Here is a 20,474-nt window from a genome sequence, read left to right on the forward strand (position 1 = left end):
GGATGCAAAGAAACCATTATGGCACATTAAAGACCCTTTTTTTTCTACAAATGTAGATTTCTGTAGTGTGAAGTTTCCACCTAAAGTGGTTCTTCTTGGCTTTTACACTGAGAAAGAGATCAGATCTTTGAGCAAATTAAAGGCAAAAAAAAAAAATGTGACCTTAAAAATGGCTAATCCTTTTCAAACAACATGGTACTGAAAGATGCTTCATTAAAAACCAATGAGAAAAATCAGAGATTAAATTAAAATAACAATAAAATGTTGATCAACAAATTGTTCTAACATTCTTCTATCAGATTCTATGACATGTCATACCTTCAGCCTCCAGACTTCCATCCAGCTGGGACAGACATTCTCTCTCTGCTGACTGTAGCTCAAGCCAGAAGTGGCAGCTTGGATGTCTCCCATTAACCTTTACACAAAAAAGCCAAGCTATCAGTGAAGTTCCTCTGCTGTTCCAATTCACAGCTTCTCCACATTACTGTGAACTTCTCACGATAAATATGTAAACAGTTGTGACTGATACTGAATAAAGCAGGAGAAACATTTAAGCAGTTAAAGCTCAGAATACAGTTGAGTATCTTGTGCTATTGATCAGCAGAAAGGAATCAAAATGACAGAATGCAAGGTTCATCAAATTCAAGCTATAAAATAATCACTGAGGCTTCAGATCTTCTGACAGTTCAGCAAAAATTACAAAGAAAGATATTAGTTGGATTACAGCTAAAAAAAATTGAAACCTGAAACATTTATGAATTTACACAGTAACCTGCACCATAGTCTATTAGATTAGATTAGATTAGATTAGATTAGATTAGAACTTTATTGATCCCTTGGGGAGGGTTCCCTCAGGGAAATTAAGATTCCACAGGATAAGCAGAGAATAGAAAATGGAGAAAAAACATCTAGATAAATTAAGTATTTACTTATACAAATATAAAAAGTATAAGATATGGGGGAGAGGGGAAGGGGGGCAGCAGGAGAGATATTGCACTTTATATTGCACATTGTCCAATATTATTGTGGAACAACTGTATTTGCTTCAAAATTAATTATAAATCATACACAATTGTAAATTAATAATTAAGTCACAACCTGAATTATCTTTATAGCTCACAGCTATAAATTATTAAATTTATTTTTTGCATTTATTTAATTACAGCTAGCTTTATTATTATTATTATTATTATTATTATTATTATTATTAATAATAATAATAATAATAATAATATCATCAAGCTATCTCTCAATGCATTAAACCTGTTACTGCTCAGTACATCCTTCAGTGTGAACAAGTGAAGCTCATCCTGCACTGCAAAAAAAAATTAAAAAAATGAATTTGGGGAGAAAATTACTTAATAGTAGTGAAATTATCTTTCTGCATGGACAGATATTTTTACTTGGTAAGATATCTTGGAATAAGTTGGTTGCAATCTCAGTATTGGTGTCTTGTATTCTTCTAATAGTAGCAATATTCTTCTGCTGCATCGTTTCAACTATAATCGAGATATTTTCACTTGCAAATACATTTTTTGCAGTGTGGCTGATGCATGGCGATGGTTGGTTTATCACAATAATGGCAATGATGACATTTCAACAACAATATAGTCTCTATACTAGAAGCATGGTGTGAGAAATTACAAAGTCTAAATTTTATGCCATTAAAAACATATTTAAATTGATTGTGTTATATCTGAAACACAATGACATTTGTGCTCACATTTTCTAAAACAATTTTCATTGTAAAAAGCACAAAATGCCCAGAAAGCCTTTAACTTGAGATCACTGACGCAAAAATACTCAAGTCAAAACCTTTGCACACCCTAGAATACTGCAAGCCAGTCAAGTGGTTTCATTCTTCACTGGAAATGTAAGATTGCAGGTAAACTTTATTTGTATTTATTCTGGCTACTAAAAAACACATAAAGAAAAACAGTGTGTAGTATATACATAACACTGTTGGGCCCTTGAGCACAACCCTTAACCCTCTCTGCTCCAGGGGCTCCAAAATGACTGACCCTGTGCTCTGACCATAACTTCCTAACAAGCTGGGCTGTGTGAAGTACTTCACTTTAATTTAATGTATATAACAAATAAAGATTTTCTGGTCTATTCTAAAAAGTGTGTGGAGAATAAAAGTGTGTAATGATAGCAAAACTTACACAGTCTACCATCCAGAGCAGCAGAACACAGGAACACCGCAGTCGGAACATTTCTCTCCTTGATATTTCCAGATTAAACCACTTCAGATGTTCATTAGAGTGCGTACTGAGATAATGAGCATTTTAAAATAAAAATGCATAAAACCTAATATGACAAAATATTTGTGAGTTTAGAAATGCTGTGCTGCTGAGTGATAGAGTGAAGAGAAGAGATGAGGAGGTTAGGGATAATGAGCTGCACCTCCTACAGTTCACTCTCTCACTCTCCCAAAACACACCAGCTACAGTGACACACAGCCTGCATATCAAAAACCCATGGGCTTTAGCACAGACCCATTTCAACTTTTATGATTTACCTGCTAACTTTAACAGTGCAGGAAATTTTTAATTAATGTGCACGAGCTTGGTTCCACACATGTCCGAATTTATTAAATCACTCATTTAAACCATTGAGATCTGACCAGAATAAAGCAGTAACTGGTGATAAATAAATGAAGTGGTAACACAGCACTGTATACGATCTCATGTTAATGAATGTGGCCTTTCTTTGCACCGTGAGCACCGATTTGATCGCGTGTTCATGCCCACATGTCAGTAAAACCCATGCATTCCGGTGCACCTCCTCTAGATGAAGACCTCAACCCAGAGAAGTCACTCCAAATGATGAAATGTGATGTTGATTCTGCTGTTCAATTTATTATTTTTATAAACTATATTTATTTATTCATGTGTCAGATAAAATCCACAAACTCATTAAAGGCTATGCTTACAATAAATTATTGTTCTGAATTACTACTTTTACTCTGATCATGTATTATCAGAGTAATAATTCATTAACATTGATAATATTATTACGTTTGACTTGAGCACTAATTCGCAAGTTGGAATGATGTCATTTTCAACCTCAGCAAATTTGGTATATGAAGTGAAGAGAAAAACATGGACACCTCCATATTTGACTTTAACAACAAGTTAGCCAGCCTACTGTAATGAGTTCTGTTTCATCAATGTTTTATATTTAACAAGTGAATATGCCTGTATATTGATTGATCTAAAGCAAATAATTGTATGTATAACTCATTTAAACTCAAGGTAAGAAGTCCTGCTTTGTAGAGGCCTCGATTCAGTAGGGGTTAATCAGAATGCCATATGACCCACTCATAATGGTGGTTACAGTCTTGATCTAACTTGATACTAACTTTTCGATTAAATATAGAAAATACAGTGGTACTTGAAAGTTTGTGAACCCTTTAGAATTTTCTATATTTCTGAATAAATGTGAGCTAAAACATCATCAGATTTTCACACAAGTCCTAAAAGTAGATAAAGAGAACCCAGTTAAACAAACAGGACAAAAATATTATACTTGGTCATTTATTTATTGAGGAAAATGATCCAATATTACATATCTGTGACTGGCAAAAGTATGTGAACCTCTAGGATTAGCAGTTAATCTGAAGGTGAAATTAGAGTCAGGTGTTTTCAATCAATGGGATGACAATCAGGTGTGAGTGGGCACCCTGTTTTATTTAAAGAACAGGGATCTATCAAAGCCTGCTCTTCACAGCACGTTTGTGGAAGTGTATCATGGCACGAACAAAGGAGATTTCTGAGGACCTCAGAAAAAGCGTTGTTGATGCTCATCAGGCTGGAAAAGGTTACAAAACCATCTCTAAGGAGTTTGGACTCCACCAATCCACAGTCAGACAGATTGTGTACAAATGGAGGAAATTCAAGACCATTATTACCCTCTGCAGGAGTGGTCGACCAATAAAGCTCACTCCAAGAGCAAAGCGTGTAATAGTCGGTGAGGTCACAAAGGACCCCAGGGTAACGTCTAAGCAACTGAAGGCCTCTCTCACATTGGCTAATGTTAATGTTCATGAGTCCACCATCAGGAGAACACTGAACAACAACGGTGTGCATGGCAGGGTTGCAAGGAGAAAGCCACTGCTCTCCAAAAAGAACATTGCTGCTCATCTGCAGTTTGCTAAATATCACGTGGACGAGCCAGAAGGCTATTGGAAAAATGTTTTGTGGACAGATGAGACCAAAATAGAACTTTTGGTTGAAATGAGAAGTGTTATCTTTGGAGAAAGGAAAACACTGCATTCCAGCATAAGAACCTTATCCCAGCTGTGAAACATGGTGGTGGTAGTATCATGGTTTGGGCCTGTTTTGCTGCATCTGGGCCAGGACGGCTTGCCATCCTTGTTGAAACAATGAATTCTGAATTATACCAGTGAATTCTAAAGGAAAATGTCAGGACATCTGTCCATAAACTGAATCTCAACAGAAGGTGGGTCATGCAGCAAGACAACGACCCTAAGCACACAAGTCGTTCTACCAAAGAATGGTTAAAGAAGAATAAAGTTAATGTTTGGGAATGGCCAAGTCAAAGTCCTGACCTTAATCCAATCGAAATGTTGTGGAAGGACCTGAAGCGAGCAGTTCATGTGAAGAAACCCACCAACATCCCAGAGTTGAAGCTGTTCTGTATGGAGGAATGGGCTAAAATTCCTCCAAGCCGGTGTGCAGGACTGATCAACGGTTACCGGAAACGTTTAGTTGCAGTTATTGCTGTACAAGGGGGTCACACCAGATACTGAAAGCAAAGGTTCACATACTTTTGCCACTCACAGATATGTAATCTTGGGTCATTTTCCTCAATAAATAAATGACCAAGTATAATATTTTTTTGTCTCATTTGTTTAACTGGGTTCTCTTTATCTACTTTTAGGACTTGTGTGAAAATCTGATGATCTTTTGGGTCATATTTAAGCAGAAATAAAGAAAATTCTAAAGGGTTCACAAACTTTCAAGCACCACTGTATAGTCACACTTCTAGGGTTAGGGTTAACCTGAACTCTAACCCTAACCCTCCTTAAAGGAGATACGCAGAACCTTTATTTGTAAATACATTTCTGAGTGGATACAGTGCTCAGCGTAAATGAGTACACCCCCTTTGAAAAGTAACATTTTAAACAATATCTCAATGAACACAAACAATTTCCAAAATGTTGACAAGACAAAGTTTCATATATAACATCTATTTAACTTATAATGTGAAAGTAAGGTTAATAATATTACTTAGATTACACAAGTTTTCAGTTTTACTCAAATTATGGTGGTGCAAAAATGAGTACACCCCACAACAAAAACTACTACATCTAGTACTTTGTATGGCCTCCATGATTTTTAATGACAGCACCAAGTCTTCTACGCATGGAATGAACAAGTTGGCGACATTTTGCAACATCAATCTTTTTCCATTCTTCAACAATGACCTCTTTTATGACTGGATGCTGGATGGAGAGTGATGCTCAACTTATCTCTTCAGAATTCCCCAAAGAAAATAATTTCTTTACACCACAAAGGTGAAGGCTACAAGAAGATCAGCAAAGCTTTACTTTTCAATCAGAATACTGTAGCAAGTGGTACAAACATTTAAGAAAGATGGAACTGCAACCATCTCATAGAGACATCCAGGTTGTTCACGGAAGTTAACACCTCGACAGGAGCGTCTTCTGATGAGAAGGGTTGAAGAAAATCGGCATGCAAGTTCACTGCAGTTATCTAAAGAAGTAGAAAGCCAAACTGGGGTGACTATTTCCCGTGACAATATGGTGTACACTGCAGAGGAATGGCATGCATGGATGCCATCCACGAAAGAAGCCTCTCCTAAAGCCCAGGCACAAAAAAGCCCACCTAGAGTTTGCCAGGGCCCATGCTGACAAAGATGAAGACTACTGGGACTCTATACTCTGGAGTGATGAGACCAAGATAAATGTTTTTGGAACTGATGGCTTCAAAACTGTATGGCGTCGCAAAGGTGAGGAATACAAAGAAAAATGTATGGTGCCTACAGTGAAACATGGTGGTGGCAGTGATCTTATGTGGGGCTGCATGAGTGCTGCTGGTACTGGGGAGCTGCATTTCATTGATGGCATCATAAATACACAGATGTATTGCTCTATACTGAAAGAGAAGATGCTACCCTCACTCCGTGCCCTTGATCGTCGTGCACTTTTCCAACATGACTAAACACACATCTAAGGCCACTGTTGGATTTCTGAAGAAGAACAGGGTGAAGGTGAGTCAGTGGCCAAGTATGTCTCCTGATCTGAACCCAATCGAACACCTATGGGGAATTCTGAAGAGTCAAGTTTAGCATCACTCTCCATCCAGCATCCAGTCACTAAAAGAGGTCACTGTTGAAGAATGGAAAAAGATTGATGTTGCAAAATGTCACCAACTTGTTCATTCCATGCCAAGAAGACTTGGTGCTGTCATTAAAAATCATGGAGGCCATACAAAGTACTAGATGTAGTAGTTTTTGTTGTGGGGTGTACTCATTTTTGCACCACCATAATTTGAGTAAAACTGAAAACTTGTGTAATCTAAGTAATATTATTAACCTTACTTTCACATTATAAGTTAAATAGATGTTATATATGAAACTTTGTCTTGTCAACATTTTGGAAATTGTTTGTGTTCATTGAGATATTGTTTAAAATGTTACTTTTCAAAGGGGGTGTACTCATTTACGCTGAGCACTGTAGTATCTCCATCCCTGATTGTTGTATGCTGCATAAATGGGAATAAAAAATATATATATTTCTTAGAGTTAAAATTGACTACAAAATTGGCATTCGAGCTGCCCCGCTGAGCCAACCAGCCCTGAGTGCGTGACATCACAGCAGGAACCAGTTTTAAGGCTGAGGCCTTTGACAGCTATAGACCAAAGCCAGACTCAGCAGGCAAGAGTGGTTGCAATGGCCTCTTTATTCTGATCTATTGGAGATTCTTCAGATTCCTCAGATAGTAATACATCTGACTGTGATAGTCCTGAAATTGGAGTGTGTGTACACATGCTACTGCTATACACATAGAACCATATCAGTTCGTACCATCAGAAAAGTGAATCCGATAGTAATATGTCAGCCACAGAGGCCCCCACCTTATGAAATAAAGCCAGAGACCAAAGCTGTCTAGAGAATTGGGTGGAATTGAACTGACAGTCTCATGTGACTCTCATTAAAACAGGATAGGTGTTATAACTTATGCAACATACATGTACATGCATGCATTTTCACTGATAAAATGTAAAAGGCTAATTAAATAATCAGATAAACTGAGACAATCACATTCTGAAGCAAATTAAATAATCTTATACTGCATCTTACCCGTCTGTGTTCTCACTTCTTGAAGGCCAATCTTGTGGCCGATTGTTTTGAAACAATCTGACTTTCAGTTTTCGTTCAGTTCTTCATTCATTCACTTCTTCCACATAAGGGCAAGATATTACTGCTGAGGCAAGTATATCCAGTGGGGGGGAGAAAAAAAGCATATCCAGTGGAGAAATCTGACGACCGGTTCACTTATTCTCCATTTTCTCCATACTGAGTACTCCGCCATTACTGCTCGGCTCACACTCAGGGAGAACTGGTGCAACTGAACTTACTTTCCTTTTCTTATAGTTTTCTTTTCCTTTAATTGTTGGTACTGCACCCTCTTTCAATACGGGCTTATAGCCAATGCTCCTCAACAGATCAGAGGTTTTGTATGACTCATCAGTAAAATGTGCCTGTGAATTTCTCACAAAACGCATCCAAATCTTTGCAGTTTGAACATTCTTGGGCCATAAATGCAACATAAATCCACCTTCTGTCATGTTACTGCACCCACTGGCATCTACGTGGCATGACAGTAAATTCACAGATGTCAAAATCATTCACTCAGACCGCTACCTATATGAATCATTTTAATCGTAAAAATTACAATATTAGATTTATTAGATTTATTGTTAATGCTTAAAACTATTCCTATGCCATTCTTGAGGTCTCAAGGCATTTATAAACAAAAAGTGAGGTCATGGTTCTGCGTATCTCCTTTAAACTTTATTGACGTGATTGTTCTTAAGATACAAGCAAAAAATGTAAGCTATAGCACCACCATTAGGCCAATAGGATCCATCTCACTTGCCTGGGTTTGGGCCAGAATAGTACCTCTTGCCCAAGTTTCATGTCCATGTGAATTACAGTTTGGGCTGCACAATTCATTTCAGTGAAGAAGAAAGAAGGAAAATCCTCAGAAAAAAAAAACAATAGGTTTCCAGCACCTTTGGTGCTTGGACCCCTAAACCTCCTGACCTACAATGCTTGGAAACCTAATTGAGAATCCAACAATTCACTCGTTAAATTCCTTTCATGTGGCCTTTTTTGGTAAATTTATACAAGGATTAGAATAACTTGGAGTTCCAGGTTTTTTTTTAAATGTTGTTTACATTTTCTCCCTTTAAACATTAACTTGATTTTACATCAGAAACACTTTCAAACTTTGAAGTTTTCTGTAATATTAGGAAATGGTATAAATATTTAACTTAATGTGTAATTGTGTATTTACACTTTCAAATATTTTGTTGTGATAAAGATTAAAATGTAGTAAGCAGCTCTTCTAAAACACGAGGCCTGGCAGGACAATGTGAACATTTGGATAATCAACACTAATATTCAGCCTTCAATCAAGCGGTGTATTAATAAGCTAGAAAAATTCTTTCCACAGCAGAATTATTCGTGAACATATTAATATCATAACAGTGATGTTTGACATAATTTCATCTGATTTTAAAGCAGCTTCTTTCCTGTGTTTATCCTCCTCTTCTGACATGACTGTGTAAAAGCGGAGCTCAGGACAATTCTCTAAGTTCAGCTTTAAAAATAATTCAGCAGGCAGTGTGACAGCAGCAGCTCATCTGTGACATTAATGAACTGTCTGCAGGAAGTGAATTAAACATGTTGTGGAAAACATAACCTCCCTGCAACAAAGTTTGTGAAGGTAAAGAGACAGTTATGGGAGAACTATTAAAGAAATGCAGTTTTCCTAACATTGTTCCACTTATAGCCACCCCTCACTGAGTTCACACCCATTTCAATAAAATATTTTCCAGAACCTTTTCTGTGAATTATGTACCTTATCGCTATTCACAGAAAGTCACTCTGTTGATGTCTCATCTGCCCTCATCTTTACCATTAAGGTCAAACTCAAATGACCCCTAATAACCCTTATTAAAACACATACACTACACATTCCCCCAGTTAATCACCTGATCGACAGGTTTACTCAAATATCATCAGTGGAGTTTACAGTATAGAGTGTTTTCACGTGACGTCATCAAACCAGAAGTCGGCCATATTGGAGGCATTGGACACATCAACAGCAAAGCAAACTTCATGAATTTTTTGATAAACTAACCAAATAATGGTGAATTACTGCAGAGTTTTGGGTTGCCATAATCGCTCAGATCATGAGAAACATCTACACTTCTACCGATTACCTAAAATAATCGAAAATCAGGGGGAGAAAACCAGAAAATTGTCAGAGGAGTGTCATCGTCACGGGCTTGCCAAACTAAACCAGGATCTGACTGACAAAAATCCAGAGAACATAAGTGTGTGTTCAGTTCACTTTGTATCAGGTATGAGTTTTTTTTAAGTTTTGATCAATGTCTTAAAATTAAACCTGACATTATAGTTCTACTGTCTAGCCATGATGGTGCTTCTGTATGTTCTCTTGAGAGTAAGCTAAAGTTAAAAATCACAATCACAAATCTGCTGTCAGCTGAGGTAGGCCCACACGGGATGTGCATTCATGATCTACAGTATATCACTGTAAATGTAATGTACACAGTACACACCTTTGCTTTCACCAGACGTTTGTCACCAAATTTCCATGATTTTCGTTCCCTGACCCAGCCACAGCACATCTGGTTATAGGATTCTAGTCCCTTGAAACACTTCAGATCCTTAGCAGTGTATGGACTTGGCAAAAAAATCAAGTAGTTGACGATGTCTGGGTATGTCACAGCCAGCAGCAATGCATTGTCTTCACTCAGTTCCTCTCCCATTTCGTATGGTTCCAGGCCGTTGATTAACTGCAGTTTCTCCAGATAGCGGGCTCTTACACTGGGCTCTAGGCCTTCTACATACTTTCTAGCAGCTTCTGTCTTCTTATTGCAAATTTCTTTGGCTGATGCCATTACGAAAATTGCGATTTATTTCCTATGTGAAATGTAAGCGTTATTTGTTTACGGAAATCAATACCTCCAATATGGTGCACATCCAGGACTTTCATGTTTTGGTGATGTCGGTGAAAACACTCTATACAAGTTTATTCGCAGCACAGTAGTGTAGTGGTTAGCACTGTCCCCTCACAGGCAAGAAGGTTCTGAGTTCGAGCCCAGTGGCTGATGGGGACCTTTCTCTGTGGAGTTTCCATGTTCTCCCCGTGTCTTCATGGGTTTCCTCCGGGTGCTCCGATTTTCCCCACAGTCCAAAGACATGCAGTTAGGTTAACATGGGACAGCCTTGGACTGAAGTGCCCAAGAGTGGCGATGCACATGTACATAGCGGCTTTGCTCTTCTATGATGAACTAAATTTCACTGTACATTTGTGCAATGACAATAAAGGCATTTTATTATTCACCGTTACAGGAACTGCCTTGTAAGTTTCTTCTAAAGTTAAAGTAACGGTAAAAAATAAAAAAAAGTATATATATATATATATATATATATATATATATATATATATATATATATCTCATCTCATTATCTCTAGCCGCTTTATCCTTCTACAGGGTCGCAGGCAAGCTGGAGCCTATCCCAGCTGACTACGGGCGAAAGGCGGGGTACACCCTGGACAAGTCGCCAGGTCATCACAGGGCTGACACATAGACACAGACAACCATTCACACTCACATTCACACCTACGGTCAATTTAGAGTCACCAGTTAACCTAACCTGCATGTCTTTGGACTGTGGGGGAAACCGGAGCACCCGGAGGAAACCCACGCGGACACGGGGAGAACATGCAAACTCCACACAGAAAGGCCCTCGCCGGCCACGGGGCTCGAACCCGGACCTTCTTGCTGTGAGGCAACAGTGCTAACCACTACACCACCGTGCCGCCATATATATATATATATATATATATATATATATATATATATATATATATATATAAATAAAAAACGGACTGCTTTGTGTGACAAAATTTAAATGTATGATTTATACACATCTGGATTCATTCATTCATCAGTAAGCACCTTTCTTCTCCTGGTCATGGTGGTGGTCCATCCGGAGTCTGTCAGCATGGGACACTGATCATGAGGCACGAATACACCCTGGAGGAGACACCAGTTCATCACAGGACACACACACACACACATCTTCCTACCTGCTGTAACTCTGTCATTAGTGTTTTTCACTTGTTTATTTGTATTTATTTATTTATTTATTTATTTATTTATTTAAGTTGTATATTTTACTATTTTAGAATTTCCCAGGTGTTTTATAGGACTGACAGCTGAAGGTTTTGCTTTCACATCTGAGTGTTTTGGATGACTGCCATCTTGTGACTGATGGAGAAATCGCACTTTTAGAGAAAGTACTTTTATTTCTCATTTACCGAAATGATGCTGTATCTAAACTAATATAACAACAACTAGAGTCTATATTATCTCATATTTTGTAAAATTAACATGCAGACAGGTCAGATATGACACATCACTGTAATTAGGATGGATATAAATGTAATGCATTCAGGTATGAATTGATCTGTGAGCTACGTGCAGAAAATCTACCTGCAGTTCCGTCTCCCGCCGATAGGGCTTTAGGGCTTTCCTCATATTAAATCCAGGCTGAACTACAAACCGCTTGCACTTGAACATATAGTGGACTAAGTAGTGTACTAAGTCGGCCGTAGAAGGCATTTTGTCACAACCTATGTAGTGCAGTTAGGGAAGAAGTTGGGAGTCGTTTGGGATTTAGCCCCAGTTTTTCGGCAGCCTGTGTGTAGTCGATCTGAATCGTGCTAATTCTGACATTTAACTCCGGAAACACAAATGTAAAAGCGCTAACAGGCTTCATAGGGCGAAAATCAAGCTCGGCGCTACTTTTAGCTGTCAGACAGCGGTGAGTAGGAACAAAAACTCGGTCAATTTGATTAGATTCTCTGCTTTAGGACCAACATAACCCAGTCAGACTGTGTGGTTTTGTCTTGGAGCGAGGTGGAAACAGCAACATGGCGCCGTGTAGCCTGTTAGCAACAACACGCAGGACGGAGCCTTTTTATCTTTTATGGGTTTATTTTCACCAGTTGTGGTCTTCTACTTTTTTATTAACGTGTTTGTGACACTTACCTTATCAAATAACATTAAATATCTGTTGTAGTTATAAAATTGTCCTCGAACAATTTTATGCTGGATGTCTTTTTATTAGGTTTCGGGGGAGCTTCATTCGTTTTGTTTTTGTTTGTTTTTTTGTCCTTTCTAGTGTTTTCTCTCTTTAATTTACGAATACAAAAACACAATCCCTTCATTGCACTCACTGCAAACGGATTTATCTTTACGTTCCAACACGGAGTTTCACGTCACAGGAGGTGTGTGTGTTTTGTTTGTGTTTACTGCTATTATATCGGAACTGAAACCGTTTATCTCTCTCACTCACACACCGTTATTTCTGTAAAGATGCTGCAGCTCTTTGATCAGGTGGTGTGTCGGTACACCGGTTTGCCAATAAAACCGTTTTTTAGGAAATCTGGATTCGTCAATTATGTATAAAAAAAAAAATCGTAACACTACCCGTAGGTGATGACATCACAAAGCGTTTGTTTCCACATGCATTAAAATCCACTCTAATGTTCTACAAGTTTTAAAGCACATCAGTACCAAGTGAAAATCTAAGAAAATGTAAATTTTGAAGAAAAAATCTAAAATATTTCAGACTGGAAAAACATGTTTCATTTATGCAGCAGTTTTCTCATTTGATGTTGCAGTTTACTGAAAAGCTGTATTTTATTTTATTTTTCCATGTTAATGGGCCTCATTTATCAAGCTTAATATGAACAGATTTATTCATACATTACTAGTGATCCTGATTCCTTCCCCTCTGGACCTGATCCATCCTGAGCTCATCACCTGAAATTCTCTCAAAGATGGTCCCCATGGACCAGCTAAAGTTCACCATGAGGTTACTGTGGATGGGACTACATAGAAACCATGAAGATGGCTGTAGATGTTCTTCCTTGGGAAGCATTAGGACTGCAACTGCTAAGACCAGTTTACACTTCAGTCTCCATCATTGAACACCTTTTAATAACTTCAGTTCAGACTTGAAGTTAAAAATATAATGAATCGAGAAATAACTCTGATGCTGATATTCAAGTTACTGTTTACACAATTAGCATGTTTTGACTCGTGTATACAGTTATGAGGGAAATAATTTATAATCTCACGATCTGCTGTCACTCAGATGAGAATTTGGTCTCAGGTAGTATTTCCTTGCGGTCACCTCAGGCTTGCTCATAAGGGATAAATTTATAATTGTAAAATTTATATCTGGAATTTATGTATGTGTGTCAAACTGCTTTGTGATAATGTTCATTGTTAAAAGTACTATACAAATATAATTGAATTAAATCATTTGACAGGCATGAAAAATCCTATAATTTTGGAAAAACGTTCCTATCCTACTCATGCTCCTGTATGTGTAAACTTACGCATGAGAATAACTAATGTACACCTCAACTGATCAGCATTAAATCATTTAAATTGTGATGAGTTATTGCATGCTTGTGCATGGATCACACTGTCATTTAAATAGCTTATGTATTTCAGTTACACACACACACACACACACACACACAAATTTAATGAATATTTTGTGAAACTCAGTTGTTTCATACTACAAACATTGACTAAAGAACTATTAAAAGAAATAAAGCAAACAAACCCATATATTAAGACAGAGAAGACAGTTAATTTGATTAAGAATGCCGCTGTGTAAAATGAGGACACAGTACGGACATGGGCCTTTCTGCTGTTCTGATCATCGGGGGTGAGGGATTTCTATCCAAGAGTCTCCAAAACACTTCACTTAAAAAAAGGTTTTCTCTGTGATGTGACTTAAATAAATTCTACCTCTGAAAAGGTCTGTTTTTACTGTTTGCTTGATATTTTTTAGCTCTGTGAGCTTTGCCTTTTGTTTAGTGTTGTAGGTGTCACCAAATGCAAATCTGCTGTATTGTTAACACACCCAGTAATTTATGGGTAATTGACATTCGTTATGAATACATAAATCATTGTTTCTGAAATTTGTAAACCCATCACAATTTTTTTTTGTTCAGTTTGTTTTTTTTAAACATTTACACACAACTTTACGAAAAGATTGATAAATGATGCCCATTGTTTCTTTTCCTTTTGTTTATTAAATATTAATTATGGTGAAATGGGCCATGTTTGTGTTAATGTGTCTCTCTATTAAAAGAAGATTTTGAGGACATTAAAGTGTGAAGACTCAAGTTTCTACTGATTATATTTTAAAACTTTGATTGTGCCATGCAATTCTACAAAGTTTCTTAGAAATGAGTGATAAAATGTACAGCCTGTTATTGGTCTTTTTAATGATTGTTTATTTGATGTGGGGTTTTTTCACTTTAGTCAGAATTTCAGTTGAAAAACTGCAAAGTCAAACACAGTACAAATAATAAATATTTTTAAAAAACCTGAAAAACCCAAACAGTAATCAGCATACTATAGCAATGAATATAAATAAATTAATGTGATGTCCTGTGTCAAATAATATAGTAGGTAATATGCTAATATATTTTTTTTTAAATGGGCACACGAACAAACAGCTTAGAAATGAAAATGTGAGAATAAAGTGTAAAATATAATTTGGTTATATCAAGAAACTAATTGAGAACAAACATATGTACATGCTGAAATAACAAAATTAAAAACCACTTGCTTGCTTTGTGTGGGTTTTTATCTATAATAAAGATAATTTTGGACACTTTATGTGAGAATAATTATAGTTTATTGAACAAGTTAGAGGTAAAAAGACTTTTGTTTCTGCCTCTGAGTTCTGTATTAATGTGTGCTGCAGGTGGGAGTGAGCAGCCATGTCTCGGGTGGTGAAAAAGCGTCAAGCTGACCCCAAAGTGGTGCAGTACGTGTGGTCGGCCATCAAGGTGATCCGCAGCCAGAAACAGATTGCTAACATGGATCGAATCTCAAAGTAATTCCTCTTCCTCCTCCACCTCAGTTTAGTATTTCTCACACTGCAGGAAAAAAGGAAGCCTGTTGGACATGAGGAAAAAGACTGAGGAACTGACCAGTGTGTTGTGCTGCAGGTATTTGAGCCGTGTGTACGGGATGCATCCCAAAGAGACTTCCAGACAGCTGGTGTTAGCAGTGAAGGACGGTCTCGTGGTGGAGACGCTCACTGTGGGCTGTAAGGGCTCTAAAGCTGGAGTGGAGCAGGAGGGATACTGGCTGCCTGGAGATGACATGGTGAGAAACATCAACGACTCACCAGTATTGTACTGTATACTGTAGAACATCTACACTATATTATAGTCTATTTATACTGTACTGTCCTACAACACACACACTGCCCAGCTAAAAAAAAAAAAAAGTTGAATATTTTTGTTGAACCGCCTTTTGCTTTGATCATGGTGCATGTTTGCCATGGCTTTGTTTCAACAACCTTATGCAACATCACAGCATTTATTTCCATCCAGAGTTGCATTAAAGTTTCCCTGAGATCTTGTCTTGACTACAGGAGAGTGGAACCTCTCTGTAAATCTTCTTCTCCAGCATACTAAAGACTCTCAGTAGGGTTAAGTGGTGGTTAATTAATGTGCAAAATGATTCCTCATGCTCCCTGAACCATCCATCTATCCATCCATTGTCTGTAGCCGCTTATCCTGTGTAGGGTAGCAGACAAGCTGGAGCCTATCCCAACTGACTATGAGCGAGAGGTACACCCTGGACAAGTCGCCAGGTCATCGCAAGGCTCTCCCTGAACCACTCTTTCACTATTTTTCCTATGCTATCAGGGAAGAAAAACCCCACTGATGTGATCCTGGTCATTCAGTACATTCAGGTCATCAGCTGACTTCATTTCATTGCCCCATAATGTTGTTGATCCTCAACCTGACCAACTGAATCAACCCCAGACCATAACACTGCCTCCAGAGACACTATGCATGATGGGGCATCGCTTCATAAGCTCCCCTTCTTACACACCTATCACTCAGGAATAGGGTCAGTGTGGACTCATCAGACCACATGACCTTTTTCCATTGCTCCAGATTCCAATCATTATGCTCCCTAACAAACTGAAGCCTTTTCTCCTGATTAGTCTCAGTAACAAGTGGGGACTCAGCTGTTTAGTCCCAATCCTGAGAGTTCCCATTGCACTGTGAGTGTGGGCAATAAAATGAAGTCAGCTGATGACCTGAATGTACTGAATGACCAGGTTCACATCAGTGGGGTTTTTCTTCCCTGATGGCATGGGAAAAATAGTGAAAGAGTGGTTCAGGGAGAGCCCTGCGATGACCTGGCGACTTGTCCAGGGTGTACCTCTCGCCCATAGTCAGCTGGGATAGGCTCCAGCTTGCCTGCTACCCTACACAGAATAAGCGGCTACAGATAATTTATGGATAGATGGATGGTTCAGGGAGCATGAGGAATCATTTTACACATTAATTAACCACCACAGCGTCTCAACCTTAAACCCACCTTAACCTCTGAAGATTTACAGAGAGGTTCCACTCTCCTGTAGTCAAGACAAGATCTCAGGGAAACTTTAATGTAACTCTGGATGGAAATAAATGCTGTGATGTTGCATAAGGTTGTTGAAACAAAGCCACAGCAAACATGCACTTTCATATTTTAACATAGCTGTGTGTTCTACTGTCCTTTTTTTACAATTCAGCTTCATCAAGAGTTTAAGTGATCTCTGATCACTGTCAGGCAGGAGTTTTTTTTTTTTACAGATCATATTTCTTCTATGAAGTTGATGGTTCATCATTATCCTTCCAGGTTTAGTAATGTGTTAGTCAGTTTTTAACCCAATTCTAGTCATTTCAGCTCAACTCTCCTTAGTTGTTTTCTTTGCTTGATGCAGGCCAATAATTTGAAACAGTCACATCTTTTCCATGACCGCGGGACATGCCTTCCAACATGTTTGGTTAAGAACTGAGAAGTTACTCACTGCATCAATTAGGGTTAAAAGAATTATTGCAGCTGAAACACATAAATCACTGCAGTAATTATCCAATCAAAGGCTCTTAACTATTTACTTATTTAAATCCAAATGGTGAATATTTTTGGCCAGGCAGTGTGTATACTATAACACATCTAAACTGTACTATACTGTAGAACATTTTCACTGTACTGTGGCACATCTATATTATACTATAACACATTTACACTGTAGACCAGTTACACTGTACTATAGAACATCTAAACTGTATTTATTGTACTATAGACCCTTTTCACTCACGTGACCTTTGTAAACGCGACCGCCATTTTGGACATGAAGAAATAACGGTTTATGGCACAGACCCTTTCGGTTCTCGCTCATCTAGCTGCTACAATGACTGCTTAGACTGCAACAATAATACCTAACACACATTTAAGTATCCGTCGTAAAGACGTGAAACTCGTCGAGTGACGAGTGTGTTAATTGATAAGCTAACATAATCTAAAAGTAGACATACCATCACACTGCCCTGGCGCTGTGTACAGTTTACTTTCTATGGTTTGTGCACTCACTATTTGCCATTACTTTCTCCAACCCAGTGTTCAAACTATCCCGATATTTTCGGGGGGTCCCTTTTTTTTCCCTTGGGGGGGGTGCTTGCGCTTGTCTCAGAGCGCGGATCTCCAAACACATGAGAAGCCTATCTTACGCACATATCATGCGGACTCCACACCTCCACACACGCATCGCGTCTGAAGTCATAACTCATCAGGGGAAATCGTGTCCGCATTGGCATGTTCAAAAAACAACCTCGCGTCAACAATGATACCACACGCAAGAAAAAAAAAACAGTCAGGCTACTCAACACATCTGATCCACAGCAGCACCAAAGCATCACTGGAAATCATGTCAACAACCAATCTTCCATTTCAACACGCGTCAACAAACAAATGGCACCACAAACATGAACGAATCGGTCAGGCTACCGATTCCAAACCCACAGCAGACGAATAATTAAATGCATCTTACCTTAAAGCAGAATCGACCACAAAGGAAGTCTGTTGGCACACTTCCTTTCTACTAGTGTGTGTCCCCAACCTGGCAGCAGTAGTCGTTGTCATATCGGTTTATTTTATCTTTGATGTAAACACAACACTTCGGATATGCAAATGTTTCCCGTTACACATGATTGCTATGTCAATAAACATCATTTTGCCAATATTTTAGAGACCATCCATCTTCTCCGTCGGTCAGCATCTGTCGGGATCCGATAAAATGATAAATCTTGCCTTGTGTGTTGATGGTTACTACATCCAGGTGCACAACAATATAATGGCATGATGGAAGTCTTGCTGAAAGTAAAAACTTTCTTTGATGGCTATGTTCCTTTCGATGCTTCGCCGTCGTTCCTCGTTGTTGGCTGTGGTAGACTATTGGTAGTTCATGTCCAAAATGGTGGCCGCGTTTGTCGTGACGTCACGTGAAAAGGGTCTATAGAACATCTACAGCACAGGTTCAGACACACGATCACTTGTTGGTGTTTGTGTGTTTACAGTGCTGATGTTCGACAGTAGTTTTGGTAGGGTTTTTTTTTTTGTCTGTTTTCTATATTTTCTGTTCTGTAAAGACATTTGAGAGCAATTTATATTTACATGCTGTACTTTATCACCATCTCCAGTCTCTCTGTGTTGAGAGACCGTAAAGTTCAAAGTGTCCGTAACAGGTGAGATTCCACTCCTGAGTGAGAGAGAATTTACAGCAGTCTGTGTTTTATCTTCAGTCTGACTGCTCAAGCTGAAGATGTTAAAACATAATCTAAAAACAAGGCCATCTGTTCATCTTCAAACTTTAATACTTTTAATGTGGGTTCAGTATAATTTACAGCCTCACTCATCATCAGGACTTTTGTGTATGCATGTGTGAGGGGGAAAGAGAGAGAGAGAGAGAAAGAGAGCTTTTAACACTTGAGACCCAGAAGTTGTAGTCATCCAGTCATTTAGGATTTTAAACAATGTTTTCTGGATCACTTGCAATCGCAGGAGCAGATGTCTGAGGGAAATAAGGTAGGCCGTTATTAATTACTGTGATTTCTACTTTACTAACTTTATCTTTCCTGTAGTTGGTAGTTTGTGTAGCCTGACCACGGGACCGCCTTCCACCTCAATATAGTCGATTAAATCAAATCAACTTCAATAATAATGCATGAACACATTTAAATTTGTATTATTTTATATCATTGATCTGCAGCACTGAATGCTCACTTCAGCTTCACTGAGTAATTGAGAAGAAAATAAAATCCTCCATCTGATTATTTGAGAGTTTTATTGAGTATGAAAGCTGTCCCGAGTCAGTCGTGTGTGTGTGTGTGTGTGTGTGTCAGTCAGTGAATGCTCAGTACTCGTCCTCTCTCTACTTCTGTCTTAAAAGCTTATATACATGCAAACATTTGTTTTGCTTACACACCTCTTTTTAAAACACGCTCCCTCCACTTGATGAAGTGTGTTGAGATGAACGAACAAATCCTCGAGCACAAACACAGGTTTGGAGTTCAACGTCTTGCTGGATCTCCATCATAAGCATCCAGTTAAATGCAGTTACAGTTTTTTCCCCTGCAGTCGACAAAACAGCAGCTGATTCCAGCTTCACATTTCCCTTTGGTCTGAAAGTGCGGAGTACACAGACAGTGCACATTTCATTTCATTTAAAAAAAAAAAAAAAGCAGGTGGATGGGGGGGGGTGAAGATGGAGTTGTACAACCCCAATTCCAAAAAACCTGGGACAAAGTACAAATTGTAAATAAAAACGGAATGCAATGATGTGGAAGTTTCAAAATTCCATATTTTATTCAGAATAGAACATAGATGGCATATCAAATGATTAAACTGAGAAAATGTAGCATTTAAAGAGAAAAATTAGGTGATTTTAAATTTCATGACAACAATGCATCTCAAAAAAGTTGGGACAAGGCCATAGATGTCACCACTGTGAGACATCCCCTTTTCTCTTTACAACAGTCTGTAAACGTCTAGGGACTGAGGAGACAAGTTGCTCAAGTTTAGGGATAGGAATGTTAACCCATTCTTGTCTAATGTAGGATTCTAGTTGCTCAACTGTCTTAGGTCTTTTTTGTCGTATCTTCCATTTTATGATGCGCCAAATGTTTTCTATGGGTGAAAGATCTGGACTGCAGGCTGGCCAGTTCAGTACCCGGACCCTTCTTCTACGCAGCCATGATGCTGTAATTGATGCAGTATGTGGT

The 20,474-nt window shown here is 38.4% G+C and overlaps 2 protein-coding genes across 6 annotated transcripts in view; one reads left to right on the forward strand and one right to left on the reverse strand.

The window, feature by feature from the left end:
- vipr2 (vasoactive intestinal peptide receptor 2) overlaps nucleotides 1-10,203 on the reverse strand; it is a 122,197-nt gene extending 111,994 nt beyond the window's left edge. Inside the window, 4 exon segments of the mRNA XM_060900562.1 lie at nucleotides 319-415; nucleotides 2,166-2,271; nucleotides 2,273-2,310; nucleotides 9,862-10,203. Of these exon segments, the coding sequence (XP_060756545.1) occupies nucleotides 319-415; nucleotides 2,166-2,271; nucleotides 2,273-2,310; nucleotides 9,862-10,203 (583 nt within the window).
- Nucleotides 10,204-11,983: 1,780 nt separating this feature from the next.
- The window catches only part of zmynd11 (zinc finger, MYND-type containing 11), a 30,725-nt gene continuing 22,234 nt past the window's right edge, over nucleotides 11,984-20,474 (forward strand). For 2 of the 5 annotated variants that reach the window (XM_060899649.1, XM_060899651.1), the window contains exons 1-4: nucleotides 11,984-12,136; nucleotides 15,110-15,241; nucleotides 15,357-15,516; nucleotides 19,255-19,278. In XM_060899649.1, coding sequence (XP_060755632.1) covers nucleotides 15,126-15,241; nucleotides 15,357-15,516; nucleotides 19,255-19,278 — 300 coding nt within the window. In that variant the 5' untranslated portion in view covers nucleotides 11,984-12,136; nucleotides 15,110-15,125. Of the gene's footprint in view, nucleotides 12,137-12,496; nucleotides 12,603-15,109; nucleotides 15,242-15,356; nucleotides 15,517-19,254; nucleotides 19,279-20,474 lie in introns of all 5 variants that reach the window. The other 3 variants (XM_060899652.1, XM_060899653.1, XM_060899650.1) reach the window with 2 other exon arrangements.

The sequence above is a fragment of the Neoarius graeffei genome, chromosome 19 (assembly GCF_027579695.1).
Source record: "Neoarius graeffei isolate fNeoGra1 chromosome 19, fNeoGra1.pri, whole genome shotgun sequence".
NCBI classification, from domain to species: Eukaryota; Metazoa; Chordata; class Actinopteri; order Siluriformes; family Ariidae; genus Neoarius; species Neoarius graeffei.